This window comes from Neospora caninum, chromosome III (assembly GCF_000208865.1).
Source record: "Neospora caninum Liverpool complete genome, chromosome III".
Lineage (NCBI taxonomy): Eukaryota > Apicomplexa > Conoidasida > Eucoccidiorida > Sarcocystidae > Neospora > Neospora caninum.
This window is the reverse complement of record NC_018388.1, coordinates 1,628,175-1,643,767: the sequence shown is the minus strand read 5'-3', so window position 1 is coordinate 1,643,767 and position 15,593 is coordinate 1,628,175. Positions and strand designations below refer to the sequence as shown.

The 15,593-nt window shown below is 53.7% G+C and overlaps 3 protein-coding genes across 3 annotated transcripts; 1 reads left to right on the top strand and 2 right to left on the bottom strand.

Moving 5' to 3' along the window:
• Positions 1-1,211: 1,211 nt before the first annotated feature.
• On the bottom strand, positions 1,212-4,285 carry NCLIV_008810 (conserved hypothetical protein; the record flags this gene model as incomplete). The annotated part of the gene is made up of 5 exons (XM_003880397.1): positions 1,212-1,292; positions 1,715-1,783; positions 2,390-2,524; positions 3,356-3,469; positions 4,217-4,285. The coding sequence occupies 5 exons, from the start codon at positions 4,283-4,285 to the stop codon at positions 1,212-1,214; spliced, it is 468 nt and encodes a 155-aa protein (XP_003880446.1).
• A 1,421-nt stretch (positions 4,286-5,706) lies between these two features.
• On the top strand, positions 5,707-10,236 carry NCLIV_008800 (hypothetical protein; the record flags this gene model as incomplete). The annotated part of the gene is made up of 6 exons (XM_003880396.1): positions 5,707-6,100; positions 6,557-7,380; positions 8,115-8,438; positions 8,749-8,912; positions 9,428-9,509; positions 10,165-10,236. 6 exons carry the CDS (start codon positions 5,707-5,709, stop codon positions 10,234-10,236), a joined length of 1,860 nt encoding a protein of 619 aa, XP_003880445.1.
• A 2,054-nt stretch (positions 10,237-12,290) lies between these two features.
• Positions 12,291-15,452, bottom strand: NCLIV_008790 (conserved hypothetical protein; the record flags this gene model as incomplete). Its single annotated transcript, XM_003880395.1, has 3 exons — positions 12,291-12,603; positions 13,077-13,972; positions 14,997-15,452. 3 exons carry the CDS (start codon positions 15,450-15,452, stop codon positions 12,291-12,293), a joined length of 1,665 nt encoding a protein of 554 aa, XP_003880444.1.
• Between the last annotated feature and the right edge of the window lie 141 nt (positions 15,453-15,593).

Genomic DNA, 15,593 nt, shown 5'->3' with positions numbered 1-15,593 from the left:
CCCACGCGCCGACCAGCGGGGTTTAAAATTTCAGTCCCTTTGCAAGTTTTTACATCTCAAGCCTGTGCGACCTTCACTTTTCCGTATCTTTCAAGCGACGCAGTACCGTTCCCACCAGCGGAAAGCAACTCCGCGTTTTTCGGGTTTCTAAAGAGAGGTAAAATGAACTTTCTGCTCCCGTGATTCCTTTCCCGGCGTTTGGACTACATTCAGACTGCGTTTTTCGCCAAATGCACGACACATCTGCTTTGCTCACCCTCGCGTTGCTCTTGAGAAAGATCTCGCAAAAATTCGGAGCCTCCTCTTTCAAAGAACTCCGTAGTGTGTATGTGCCAGACGCCCGGCCTCTCCAAAAATACGTAGGAAAAGCATGCATGCAGAGGGCGAGTCCGGCGTCTTCGCCGTCAGAATGAAACCGCTGTTTTTTTTCACTTTTGAAACAAGCTGGTTCCCTGTGGCTTCTGCATCCAAGTGGTTCCCTCCAACAGTGTGTACCGAGTAATCATATTTGTATATATATATATATATATATATACATTTATTTATATATGTGTATGTATACGCATGATATTTGCATATGCGTTTTTAAGTGGTCACAGACGCCAGAGGTCCGCTTTTGCTGAATTCCAACCCGAGCTCCGGGACTTGTCCCAGTTTCGCCTTCATTTTGTGTGGGGCACTTTACACTCTCAGACTTCCAAGACAAGCAGCCGCAGCCTTCTGCTGATCCGAGCCAAGTCACTCGTTTTCGCAGCAAGCTTCGAGGTAGTCGCTGGGGTGTATGTACACCTCACAACGCATGGCGTCTGAGCCAAGACGCTTCGCGACCTCGGGGGGAGGCCGCAGACCGGCCGTCTGCGTTTCCTTTCTTCTGACGGAGCCGCTTCCATCGTGCGAATTCCGTCAAGCCATTGCACATGAAAAAAGAAATTTCTGGATCGAAAAGAGATCACTGAACCCCAACAGGATTCACACTCGCATTGCTCTCCACAGCGTCCACGCCACACACCCTGCTCCAAGACGATTGTGCGCCTTTCCCCTTACGTCTCGACATATATATATATATATATATATATATATATATGTATCCTCCCTCCTTCGTGTCGCTTCCCCTCGTTTCTTCTGCGTGCCGTTTTCTGGGCGTCTCGAGTTTTCCGTCGCGTATTTGCTTTTTCTGTCTTCTCCTCGCGAGAGCGCCGCAGCGGCAAAGTCTAGGCCGGGGCTCCCGGTGTGGCGTCGGCGCCCGCGGGGTCGCGCTGCGCCTGGATAGCCTGAGCAATCGTCTGCTGGAACTGCAGAGAAAGAAAGCAGTGCAACGCCAATGACGGTCGAAGGAAGCTGAGAGAGAGAAGGCGGCGAGGACGCAGGAAGAAGAGGGAAACAAAGCGAAGCTGAAACGCCACGCGACAAAGAGCGAAAGAAGAGAGAAAAAACGAGAGACGATCGGACACAGCGGGCGCGAATGCGAACCACTGGGGAGCGGAAAAAGACGATTCCGAGCCAGCCGAAGGAGTGCAAACTTGAAACGAAACGGCCAGAGAAGGGCACACACGAAACTTGTGCGGGCCCTGGGCACAAAAAGAGCAAAAATAGGGAGCGAAGAGGTGCCGAAAAGGCCCGAAAAACGAGCCTCAACGAGACGACGAACGATCCCACAAATCCCTGAAGAGAGACATCCGAACGAAACCAGAAGAACCTATGGACGCGAACTCACGTTCTTCCGCAGTTCCACAGCCTGCGCGTCGACGCTCTTCAGCCGCGTGACTAGCTGGTCTTTCAACCCCTGAACGAACAGAGACAAAGCGCGACCGGGCGTTCAGCCGCTCCTTCGGTTTCTTGGTTTAAAAGAAAGAGAGAAGGCGACACATCGCTTCTCGACACTGAGCGACGGAGAGCCCGACGTGCGCGAGAGCTGATCGCCAGGCCCGAGAGAACAGGCAACAATGCGTGCGTTCTTTTCGGCTGGCCAGAGGGAGATACGAACTGCGCGTGTCGAAATCAAATCGCGAGTTTCCTAGACAGACACCTGAACATCCCTCCGTATGTCGAAACACTGACACTGCGCCGAAAGCCGCTGCTGCGTTTCCACGCAGTCTCTGCGCATGCGTCGTATCACATGCATATATATGTCTGTACGCATACGCCTTTTTGTGCCTGTGCATAAAATACACGTATATATCTACAGGTATTTGTGGCTGTACAAATATACGCGTGTAGACACCTATGGCTATATGTACACGTCTATGTAGATCTCGGTATGGACGTAGACCCATGAGAGCATTGAACCTGCGATTCACGGCGCGCCGTTTCGTGTCTGGCCTTCTGTGGTGCACTCTTCCCGTCTCTCCACGCGTCCCCTCCTCTGTCGCTTTGCTGCGTTACGGCTCACCTCGAGTTTCGTCGCCTCTTGCTGGAGGTCGGCGCTCTGCTTGCGGAGCGAGGCCTCCAACTTTGGCACTGGAGAAAGAAGGAAAAGCCGCGCGACTTGCTGGTAGGTCACACTCTCGGGCCCAGCCTCTTTGAGCTGCATCAGCAAAAAACCGCGGAGAGAACGCCAGAGAGAACAGAGACATTTTCGGCCTTCAGAGGTTCGTTGAGCGGGGCAGTCGCGCGACACGCGGGACGCATGCAAACCCCGACAGGACCGAAAGAGTCTGAAAAAAGAGTCAATTTTTCACGAGTGATTCTTGTGTCAATGTTTCGGTCTCCAGCGGACCGTGCGCACTTCGTCTGATGAAAGCATTCGATATCGTTACCCTTTTGAGTTTCGTTTCACCTCTGTATCATGTCTCTCCGCGTGTGTGTAGGCTGTTCGCACTCTATATACCTATCTATATTCTTCTGTAGCGCTCTCTGTCTCTCTCAATACAACTATCAATCTGCCTCTCTCTGTATAGATCCCTATTGATAGATATCTGTATCTCTCCCGGTCGTTATATGTGCTCCCCTTTAAACCCTTTTCTTCTCTGTCTTGCTGCTTCCACTTCCGCGGCTTCTTTGTTCCGAGAGGAACGGCCGTGACTGGTCGCTCTTCGTTCTTCCTCAGTCGGCGCAGACCCAAACATTTTCGTTTTAAGTCTCTGAGGCACATTGGCCTTTTCGTAGACAGACAGTGCCAGGAGAGAGAGACGACGCGGAAAGGCAAGAGAGCGAACCGAAGGAAGACAGCAGAGAGAGAGCGAGAGAAAACGAGGGAAGCAAGAGTGAAAAATCGGAAAGAGAATAACAGGACAGGACGGGCGTACCGATAAGAAGCGGAAGAGGCTGAGAAAGGACGAAACGCAGCAGAAGAGGAGAGATACGAAAAGGAAAAAGAAAAGAGACGCGAAACCGCGAAGAAGGGCCAAGAGCGTACCATCTCTAGAGCAGCCTCGTTCCTCTTGACGCTGATGGCATTGTTGCGAATCTTCGCCGTGACCCTCTGAATCTGCAATGCGAGAGTGTCCTGCTGTTGCTCGACTTCACGAGCCTGCAGGAGACACAAGAGAGACACAGACGACGGACGCGTCAGGAAGAGCGACAGATGAAGACAGAGGAAAGGCGCCGGCTTGTGACGAGGCAAAGAAGCCGAGAAACGTGGGTCTGGAGATTTCCATTTCTTTCTGCTCTTTTCCCATCTTTGTTAGTTCGGAAAGGAAGTACGCAGGGAGAGACCCGGAGGGACATTTGAGAAGTTTTTGGACTAGAAAGAATCGGGATGGCGAAGGAAGGCAATTCGTCGACAGGCGCCAGGAGGTCAAACCGAATGAAAAAGAATGTGCTTGCACTGCGTGCACGCGGGAGCCTCGAGTGTCGGTGCGAGAGTGTCCTTCTCGCCCTTAAAGAGGAGTGCGCTTGAGAAACACGAGGAACCGGGGAGGCTGACCCATCGCCTGCGTTGAGAGCGAGGGAGACGCTTCCCAGACGCACAGAGAACGCGAGGAGAGTTGCACACAGATAGGCCTGCTTTTCGGTGAAAAGGGGAGGAAAAGAAAGGAGATTGATAAACACCTAAGAGAACGCAAGCAACGGGGACTCAGAGGACGGAAGACAGGCGAGAGTCGAACAACGGGAGAGAAACACGACGGCAGAGTGGAGAGAGCGACCGAAGGAAAAGGGGGTGAACAAGAGACAACGGAAGAAAGAAAAGCAAGGACAGGAGAGACAAGGGGAGAAAAGAAAGAAGGGGAAAGACAACGGCGAAACAGGGGAGCGAACAAAATAGCCTGGGTCTCACCATCATGCTCAGTTCCTGCACAGCGTCAACACCGCCCTTGGAGCTGCCTTTCGCACTTGCAGGTGCCATCGCGAGATAGAGAAAGCGGAAGAGAAGAAAGGAAAGCGTGGCGAGAGGAAAGGAAATTGTGGAAAGAAGAAAGGAAATTGTGGAAGAAACTTGAAAGGCAAGCGCGCAAGGGGCAACACAGAGGAAAAGACTCCAAAAAGTCGACTTGGAGACCGACAAAAAGACGAAAAATCCAGGCTGAAGAGAGAATTGAAGAAGAGAGGCAGCCTGGCGAGTGCAACAGAGAGAAAAGGAGGAAGACAGCGCGGCGAGAGAAGCGAGTAAAGCTCTCTGTCGCCGGCAGGTAATTCGTTTCCCCTTCACCTTTCTTCTTGCTTCTCAGCCTGTAAAACTCGATTTTCCTCGAGAAGAAGACGCCTAGTTAAACTCGAATCAGACGTGAAGACGAACAAGTAGAAAGGGACAGAGGGAGAATGCGCGCACGTCGCCTCAGCAGAAACAGACCTACAGAGCGACTGAGAACACGGAGACGAGAAGACACGCAAGAGAGGCACGAGAATCGGCAGACATCAGAAAGTCGAGAAAAAGCGTTCTTTTCTCAAAAGAAAGAGATTCGCGTTTTTTCTCTCTCTCGGGTGTACACACACACACATGCGCGGAGCTGCGCACACAACGGTCGCAAAGACGCAGTCCGAGAAAGGTTGCTATGTGTGAAAAGGGAGAGATTTGTTTCGCGGAAAAGAGCAAAACGCCTCTCCTTCGTGGTTCGACTTCCCGCATCCTCTTGTCCTCAGGAGAGAACCTCTTCTTGGCCTTTCAAGACTCCAGACACGAGTCCTGAGTCCGCTACGACAGCCTTTTGCGTAGCAGAGAGAGAGAAGGCTAGGGCCTCAAACTCAGGCACAGAGGGAGACACCCGAGTCGTTTCACCGAGAACGGCGGCAGCACACAGCTGAGGGCGCAAGCGGTTAAGTCTTCTTTTCTCTTGCGACAATCGAGAGCCTCAAAATGGGTTTTCGGTGTCTCAGACTTTTCGTTGTCTCTCCTTGTGTCCTTTTTTATCCCCTCCGTCTTTGTTTGGAACTTGGAAAGGTTTTCGGCCTTAAAAGGGTGTCGATCCTCCCCTCCACTTTTCTCTTTTTCTGGCCGCGTCTGCGTCACTCAATCTCTGCTCGACTTGCCGTCACGGCCACATCGACTCTTTGTGGGGTGCTCCCCGATCTAATCTTCAGATTTTCGCTTTCTCCTTCTCCCCTCACCTCTTGTCAATCGCCTCATCCTCTCTGTCCTTGATCTCTGTCCTGGATCTCTGTCCAGGATCTCTGTCCTGGATCTCTGTCCAGGATCTCTGTCCTGGATCTCTGTCCTTGTTTTGTCTTCTTGTTCTGTTCCTCTTCTTTTCTCCTTCTCCTTTGATCTTCTTTTCTCTTCCTCTCTGGTTCGTTCTTCTCTCTTCCGCTTTCTGATTTTCTCACGAGAAGATGGAGCTCGTGGCCTCGAGCGCGGAAGAGGCGGGCGCCTTCAGCGCGATGCGCCGTGAGAAAATCGAGGACTTGATTGACGACTTCCTCTACGCGGCGCGTGCGGGAGAAATGGAGGATCTCAAGACAAGTCTGGCTGCGCTCAAGGAGGAGTTTCAAGAGCCTCACAGCCTCTGTCGATTCCGGGCCGAAACGGAAAACAAAAACAAGAAACCGAAAACAGACAAGAAGGCGGCCGCATGTGGATGCGAAAGAGACGGGAAAAGAGTACAAGTCGTCGACCTCACGGATCCCTTCACAGGCCAGACTGCGCTCCACATGGCCGCTGCAAACGGCGAAGAAGAAATCGCGAGATACCTCATCGTCGAAGAAGGCAAGTTCTCGTGTCGCGTTGGTCGTCTCGTCTCCACGTTCAGAGTCGCTGTTCGCATCTCTTAACCTCTCAGCTGCTGATTCCACGCCTCTCAGGATGCGTTTTGCCTCTGCCGTTTTTCCTCTCCTCCAATTCGCCTGTCAGCTTCTTCTTCGTCTTCTTCTCTCTTAAAATGGAGGCGTCTCCTCAACATGGAGGAATTCTTGCACGGCGTTATTCCGCATCGTAGGGCACCGATCCAAGCATGTACACCCTGCAGACACGTGGACACACGCAGCACGGAATCGTTTAAGCAAGTGTAAATGCGTTTCAAAATACATAATATAATCATATATCTATATATCTGATGGACTGTATGTAAACACATCTATATATGTGTGCATGCACACATATTTAAGGAGCCCATTTCCGTGTTTCTGCATGTTCGTTTTAATAGGCGTCATGGGTCTCTGCTTTTTTTTGCGTCTTGGGTCTCAGGCGCTCTCCATCTCCCGAACAATATGGGAAACACGCCTCTCCATTGGGCCGTTACAAATCAGAGACTGCCGCTGGTAAAACTTCTTCTGGCGTCTTCGCCTCCTCCAACTGAGGAGTCTTCTCCCTCTACTTCTTCTTCGGCCTCGTCTCCCCATTCATACGTTGAATCTCCCTCCGCGTCCTCTTCTTCCTCTGCGTCGGCTTCTTCTCCAGCGACGCGTGTGGCTGGGCAGTTTGTTGTGGACGTTCTCGCGCAGAATACGGTGGGGAAAAGTGCACTCTCTGAGGGGTTCAATGCGGGAAACATGGAAATTCTCCAGCTCCTGCTCGAACACCATTCCGCGAAGGCGCTCGAAGACACCTATCAGCCCGTGCCGCAGGCTGCGGGGGAAGATGGCGACGCGGCGAGTGAGGCCGGAAAGCGCACGGCCGACGCCGAGGCCTCCGTGGTGTCTGGGGAGTTCCGAGAGGCAACGCCTGCGGGCGCGCCAAGCCCGCAGGCTGCATGCGCAGCATCCAGCTGTCTCGCGCAGGAAGTCGTGCATGCGATTCGCCTAGGCAACTACACAAAGAGGCAACCCAAACAAGAGAAAGAAACAGAAGGGGGCCAGCTCACTGGAAACACAGGGGTGGACTCTGCGCAGCACGAGACGAAGGAGCGTGGAGACGAAGATGAGAACGTGGTGATAAAATGCCGAGAAATCGGACTCACGTGGACAGGAGAAGCCTTCGGAGAAAATGCAGCGAGGGACGACACCACAGGCCTCCACCTATGGAGCGCCGCCGTCATCGGTGCTCAGTGGATGGCCGAGCTAAGCAAGCAGGTAAACACGAAGCTTTTCAAGGAAAAACGCACAAAACCGAATGGGAAAACCTAGCGCTTTTCCAAACATACGTGTTTGCACATCTGGATATACGGACAATCATTCACATACATGTATTTATATGCATGTGTCACGGAACGTTCTGCCCATTCACATACATATATATATATGTATATATATATATATATACATATTCGCTAGAATTGGCATGCGGTTCGGTATGTGGAATGCCCGCGCATGTTTATGTGGGTGCATATGTGCATACTGGCGTATCCAGAGAGTGTCTCTGTGTGTAATGTAGCGTATATAGGTAGAGTTCGTTCTCCACACGTGTGGAGATGATGTGCGATCGTTTTTCATTTGCGGGCACAGGACCGAAGATCGCTGCACGCTGGAACCTTGGCATGTGAGAGACGAAGCGACGTTTGGTTGGAAAGACGGCCAGAGCGAGGCCCCAGCGCCCCAACGTGAAATCGTATATAAGCCGGCCGGTTGCTGTTAAGTCGCCGCGTTTGCAAACGCCAGTGCCGTCTGGTCTCCTGACCGCTCTCGCTCGTTCTCTCTATATCTGTCTATATCTATATCTATCTGTATGTATATATATGTCTATATATATATATATATATATATGTCTATATATATATATATATATATATATGTATCCGCCATTGCATGCGTGGTGAAGTGTGTTTGTGTGTCCATCCGCATTTCGGCGGAATGGCGGGATTTTTCAGGGGCGTTTCTCAGGTGCATCGGTGCTGGAGCTCGGAGCGGGCTGCGGCTTGATGGGCCTTGCGGCGGCGCTGCATGCGCGGGAGCCGCTCGCGCGCTTTTATCAAAGCGATATTTTCCCGCACACGTTGCGGAACCTCGAGCACGGCTTTTTGGCAAACGGCTTCGAGCGAGAGAGCGGAGACACGTGGACGAAGGCGGGGCGCGTTCGGCGCGCAGGGATCTGCGCTCTCGACTGGACCGCGCGCGAGACGTGGCCGCATGCGGCGGGCGAGGAGTCGCCGAAACGCGAAGACGCAGAGCAGGAAAGCGAGAAAAAAACGGAGGTCAGGCGCGAGGCAGCGGCTAGAGATACTCAGGAAATCCAACATCCACCTGACTGAAAGAGGGGCGAAAGAGAGAAAGAGAGAGAATGAAAAGGAGAGGAAGAGAGGAAGAGAGAGAATGCAAAGGAGAGAAAGAGAGGAAGCGAGCGAAATACAGAGAGGAGAGAAGCCGAAGACTAGAGAGGAAGCGAAGGAGACAGAGAGCGCAAGACCACGTGAGAGGAATACGGTCGAAGCGAATCGGTGACCAGAAGTAGCAGTGTCATTCAGACGCCGATGGAGTCGATGGGTTGTGTCGTTTCTTTCTCAGACTCTCCAGCAATTTGATTTCCTCTTGGGAAGCGATTTGATCTACGATCGCAAGATGCTCTCGCCCCTCGTCGATGTCGTTGCCTCTCTTCTGAGGAAACCTGCTGGGACGTTCTACTATGTCCATCGACTTCACCGCCAGGGCGCGGGTGAATTTGTCGATGCGTGAGTCCGAAGGAAAACGCACCTCTATCCGTAAACCGACGTACATCACAAGGTTCTCTATCCAATGATATGTCTATTACTACATAAAGATATATACATTCATATATATATATATATATATATATATATATATGTAAATCTGTATATCTGTGTAAGGATTTATGTGTGTGCGTGTATACCCGCGTGCAGGCGTGGATGTGTAGCTGCCCGAATGTACAGATCTATGTGCATCCGCTTCCTTCTGCATATATGAACATGTCGAAACACATGTAGGCGACCGTTTTTGACGGAAGCGGACGACTCTAGGGATGCGCGACGGCGGCGCTTGCCACGATAGGAGAAGGATGCGTCTTCCCCTGAACGTCGCCAGGTTTCGTCGTCGGCAGATCGCGCTGCGGCGCCGGCGAGGAGCACAGAGCTCTGAGGCGTCTTTCAAAGACGACAGCTCCGGCAACACTCTGCCATAGCATCGCTTTTTTATCGCGCCCCGTGGCTTGTGTCTCGCTTCCGTGCAGACTCCGACGTCGAGGCCTCAAGTGCGAGGAGCGGTCGCCTCCGGAGGAATATTTTTCCAATCCTTTCGTCGACAAAACAAAGGTGGGCGTTCTCCGCACGCTGACCTGTGGCCAGCCGCGAGAGAGTCGATGCATGCGCATGCATCGGCGCAGAAGCGGCAAGCTATTCGTAGAGTTTTCACACAGGGGCGGTTTGTGTAGCTACGTGGAAAGACGTATTTTGGATCCTTTGGGATTGCGATCTGAGCACGAAGCAAAAAAATGGAGAGAGTTCCTGTCTGTCGGGCCGCAGTGCCGTGTTGAGGCGAGTCTTGGCCTCTGAAACGGGAAAAGGCTTCTGCTTGCACGCCGCTGTCTCTTGATCCTCTTTACGCACACGTTAACGCATATCTCTGTATCGACTGGGTTCGCTCCTTCTCGGGCATTGGTTAGGGAAAAGTGCGTGCTGGCGGCAGCATGGACAAGCCACACCAACCTTTTTATACACGGCATTCGCAGTCCCAGCGGGGGAATCATGCATGCACAGCTTTTGCGTGTCCGCGACGGCACAAATACGCCTTGAGACGCACGTAACCACACATGTAACCACTGAAGCAACTCCACGTTTTTTCATTTCCGTCTCAGCAGTTTAGATGGAGTGGAAGAAGTCCCTGGCTGTTCTTTTTTGGAAGGCGTGTTTCTGCGAGTTGGTGTTTGTCTTCAACGCGCGTTTCTCTTCGCTGCGCCCTGCGTGTCAGGCCGAAGCTGAACTGCATCTCCCCGAATTTTCCTCCGGCGACTTTGTGATGGTCCGCTGTGCGTGGCGATAAGTCAGGGAAAGAAAGAAACCTGGCTTTGAACGGGATGCGCGGGGCCACGTCGGCCGACGTGTGAACGGAGAGAAAGAAGGAAAGAAGGAAGCGAGTGGAGGAGGAGTGTGCGAGTGCGCGCAAGTGGGAAGGAGCATCGGCGGCGGCAGGAAATCAAAGCGAGAGAAGGGACGAAAGGCCCCGAGAGGGTTTGCGAGATTCGCTGGTGTGGTGACGTCGAACGCTGTAGGCAGGCAAGATGCAAAAGCAGACGACTCGAACTCGCTGCAAACGAGAGACGCACGGAGACACACGAGGCCGAGCTTCGTTTCCGTTTCTGCCGCTTGATGCTTTAAGCGCTTTCGGAGGTCTATAAAACGCACGCCGTTCCAGAGCGTGTACGTCGTACAGTTGGTCAAAGAGAAGGGCGGGGAGACCGGTTCTTTGAGTCGAGCAGCGCGACGCGTGGCACCATGTGGCTGACGCTCGAGGGCCCGCGTTTTCGGGTGAAGCGTTTACTCATTTTGCATGCGTGGAGAAGGGATTTGCACCGTGAAACGTCGCCTCGCTTGAAGGGGAAAAACGTAGATTGACGGACGAGAGCTCAAAACGAGATGGCCTGGACAGTCCCGGCCAATCACCGCCGGGGGGAAGATGCCTCATCGGCCTGCGCTCTGCTTGCACGGCCTTAACACCCGGCCCAAAACACGTTCTTTCTACCTGTTTAAAAAGGTAGATCCAAATCTATATCAAACATAGATGGCTGTCTACACGCATCTTTATCTCGACGCACAATTACATGTAATTCTAAGTATATAAATATATATAAATATATATAGCCTTGTGAAAGTGTATGATGTCAAGACACCCTCCTGGCGCAGGGCTGTGGAAGCCGCGCTCCGCGGCAGTGCTGCAGTCTACGAAGCTTGTCTGGTTTTTCTACAAACAGTGCGCTGAGACGCCCGGTTCGCGCAGAGTCCAGCTCCGGCTTCTAAGTGCTGGGCTGCGCGTGGCGATTGCAGATTTTTCCGTTCTGTTGACCAGGGGACGCACGGCCCCGCGCGTGATTCTCTCTGCAGCCGATACGGCCACGCCCTATCCTTTCTGGGCTCTCCCCTTTGCCTGCCTTTCGAAAACAGGCATCTGTGTGGAGGGGCGTGAAGACACCACGCGTTTCTTTCGCACAACACAAAGCTGTGCGGTTCCTCAGCTTTGGCCTTCGGGTCTTCGAGAAAACCCAAACCCGGATCGCCAGTTACGGTCACGTCTTTCCCGGGTGCCGTTTTGGGGGTCTTTCCAACCCGCATGGATGCACGGCAGAGAAACGGAGTTTGAGACACGAGACAGGCGAAAAGAACAGGTCGGAAAGGTCTAGAGGTTTCGCGAAGAAAACAGCAAAAGCAAGAACTCTGGCCACGAGCGAGACACAAGGATGGAAGCGGCTTTAGCCGACTAAAAGATGCAGCTGAACCGCGGGCGACACAAGCGAGGCTCGGCTGACATCACGTGGTGTCCGTTCGTTTTCCTGCCCGTTTAAAGTTTTCAAGAGAAAACAGCCATGATCGAAGTGGAGATTTCGATGGGGAAGGAAAAACGACAAAAAAATCACATGCACGTCCACATACAGATATATATATATATATATATATATGCATGTATACTTGCAGGTGGTTTGACCAGCGCGTGGAAGACATCAGAGGTCCACCCTCAACAGAAAAGAAGTCTCCCCACCCTTGAGTCTGCGAGCATTTCACCACACCCATTTAATCGCTGCCGCGCTCTGAGCGGAAAATCCTGAACCCCTCTCCGCTTTTGCGTTCCTCACCTCTGGCCTCGTGCGGCGCCTCCACAGGAACTGGGCACGGTCTCTCTGTGACCTGATTAACAGTCCTCCGGCACGAATCTGTGGCTCTCCCCTGGTTCGCACGGCGGGGGTGTATCTCGGCCGACTAAAAACGCGTGCGATCTCGACACCAAGACGTTCTCCCTTTTGCGAGCCGGCCGAGCTCTGTGTGTCTCCCGAAGCGTGTGCGGGGAGGAGACAACGGAAGTGCGCTTCGTTGCTCTCTCGCGCTCTACTCAAACGTGAGAATTCCCAGAGGGTGCACAGAGGCGCTTGCCGCGGCTCCGCCGGCTTGCTTTGCCCAGTAATTTGAACCGGCGCGCGTGCCAGTCTGCGCCGTCTGCGGGCTCTGCGTGGGATCTGTCTCCGTGGCGAAGGCGCAGATGTAGCGCGAGGGGTGAAACGCGAGAGCAGCCACGGGCGAGGCTGTGGGGCACTGGAAGTAGATTTCGCACGGATCGGTCCCTGCGAGGGTGAGGAACGATTCGCTCTCCTCGTTCGGCGACGCAAGAGACGCCTCGGCGCTCTCTCGCGAGCTCCCGTCCCTGACACACACAGGGAAAGGCCGACCGAGAAGCGAGGGGCCAATGCAGGGAGACCGAGGAGAGAGAGAAGGCAACGCAACGCACAGCCATGACGCGAAGCATTGGGATGCAGCGAAAAAAGACAACGACGCGCAAACAGTGAGAAAAGCAAAACCACCACGGCGACCGAAGACGGGAGACGAAGAAACGATTGTGAGAACGAAGAGACAAAAAAAAAAGGTAACGCGGGACAGACCCCCGGCACGACCCGCGGCGGTGTGGCGTCGCCCCGTGGGACTCGATGTGCGAAAGGCTCGCGTCACGTTGTCTTCGACCGGCCTTTACTCACTGTACGAGCTGCAAAACACCGTCTCCTGAATCACTCGAGCACCTTTCGTATCAATCCTCGTTTCGCGCTCCGCGCGTTCTCTCCCTGTGTGTCCCTCTCTCTATTTCTCTCTTCGCCCCTCGAGTGCTCTGCCTTGCGCGCTCACCGATCGGCTCCGTTTCCGCCCAAGGCGCCTGCGCCGTGTTCTCTGCAGCCCCAGCCGAGGAGGCGACCGTCGAAGGAGAAGTCGAGAGCCTGAACAGCGCCGCCCGTTCGTCCGAAAGAGCCGACAACTGCGAGTGTCTCCGCGTCCAGGAGGTTGACCAGCTGCTCGTTGCCGCCAGAGGCCACGAAGGCGTTTGTGGGGTCTGCCGCGACGCACGTGACGCCTCCAGGGTGCAAAGCGTCGAGCGAGAACGGCGCGTCTGCGAGGGGAAGAAGTGGATTCGCAGGGAAGACCTTCAGCGATCCGTCGTCCTGGCCCAGGAGAAGAAGTTCCCCCGACGCGCTGAACGCCGCGGAATTCGTCACACCTGGCAACTGTCGCGTGGTGATCCACCGCGACGCAGCGAGCGTCTCCTGCCGCCTCGAAGCGGACGCTTTGGGGCCTCGTGGCGAGGGAGAGCCTTTCTCAGAAGAGCCAGGCGCGGAGAGCGCTACCCCACTCTTCGCCTGCAGCTTCCCACTGCCACTGCCTTTGCTCGGAGTCGAAAGAGCGCCGTTCTTCGCGCCGTCCGTCGCCTTCGCGGGAGCCGAGCTCGCGGAAGCCGTCAGAGACGCCGGACGCGCTCCAATGACTTGCTGGGACGCGGGGATGCTGATGGCGGTTCGCTGGGGTGTCTGTACAGCTGCCGGGAGGTCGACGACGTGCAGGACATCTCGGCGATCCACGCAGACGATTTTGTCGTTCTTGATGCTCCAACAGCCCGTCCACCAAGCCTCCTCGGCAGGACCCCAAAACTCCAGCACCGGCGTGTCTCGCGAAGACGCGCTGCTCGCTTTGCTGCTGAACGGCACGCGAACGTCGAAGATCCGAATATACGGCGACTGCCGCGGGGCTTCCTGAAGAGTGCAGGAAAACAGAAAAAGAGGAGAAAACACGGGGACGCCTGGTCGCCGGGTCCAGTGGAGGCAGGTGGAATAGGGAACAAGCCAGAAAAAGCGCAAACAGAGAGAAAGAAACAGAAGGAACACCGGAGAGAACAACGGGGAGGAGGAAGACAAGAGTAAAAAGTCCTGGGGAAAAGGAACGGCGGCCGCAAGCAGAGGAGGCGAGAGAGAGGAAGTGCGGAAGAAGAGAGGACGGTCGAAAGTTTCCCGATCTACTCCCCTCTTTGGCGTTTCAGTCGAGGCTGGGTAAGCGGAACACGCGGCACGAGCGAGGTGGAGAGAGGGGAAAAGCATATTTGCCGCCGCAAAGAACGAAACGTGCAGAGAGAGAGACGCATGCAGGCTTCCGGAACCAGATGCTGCCACTAAACGGGGAATGCGGCTCTTCAGGGGACTGACCCGTGTGTATATACACAAACATAAGTACAGATATATTATTCCTATATATATATATATATTTAGTATCCATTGATATGGAGGCATGAATGTGTATATTTGCTTTCTGTGCATATGTTCAGTAGCCTATCGAAACGTATATATATATATATATATATATCGGTCACACATCGAGGAGTCGTGCATTTCCCTAATAACTGAAAATCCGAAACAACTGCGTGTTTCAATAAGGACCAACTCGGTTTTTCAATCCTTTCGCAAAAGCCTAGACCCGCGTTTTTTTTCGCATTCCTTTCAACACGGCGCCATACCCTGCTGCGACCGATCATCCCCTGACAACGGGTGATGAAGCCAGGAATGCAGGGGACGGAAACCAGGCTGCAGTCTCTCCTTCCTTTCCTTCTTCCTTCTTTCCTTCCGTCTTTGCTTCGTTTCTCTCTTTCCTTCTTTTCTTTCCTTTCTCTCTTTCCTTCTTTTCTTTCTTTCCTTCTTTTCTTTCTTTCCTTCTTTCCGTCTTTCATTCCGTCTTTTCTTTTTTCCTTTCGTGTCTCTGTTCTTTTCTTGGGGTAGTCTGTCTGACTTGTCCGGCGACGGCGACGACGTCAGGGTGTGCGTTGTGGGGCAAGACGAGCGAGACGCCGGGTGAGTTGATTTGGTTTTCAGTGACAATGTTGTAGGCGTGGAGAAGGAGGACCGAGTCTCTGGAGGCGACTACCAACCGGGCGCCCGAGCTGTTGAATTTGAGGCCGTTCTGTCGAACGCGTCCACGGAGTTTGACAGCCTCTCGCGAGGGGTGATGGAGCTTGACTGCATGCAGCGACCCCGCGGCAGAGGACGTTCCGCGGGCGTCGTCGGACCTCGCAGAGAGGGAAGCAGGGAGCGCCGACGGCGCGGTCTCTCGTGGGGGTTTTCCAGGCTTGGGCGAAGTTGAAAAGTGGTCAGCAAAGAGAGAACGCTGTCGGAGCTGATCTGCAGTCAAGGAGGGGTAAAACGGCTCTCGATGCAGGTCGAGGCGACGGGCGTACGGATGCACCATTTTGTGGAGCGGCGAGGGACGAGAAAAAACGGAGCCCAGACGCAGAAGAGGAGCGGAGAAAGGTGTTTGGGGAAAGGGAAGAGAGGTGAAGGAAGGAAACGGACGGTGAAGTGGAAACCAGGAAGCGTGAGGAAGAGAGGG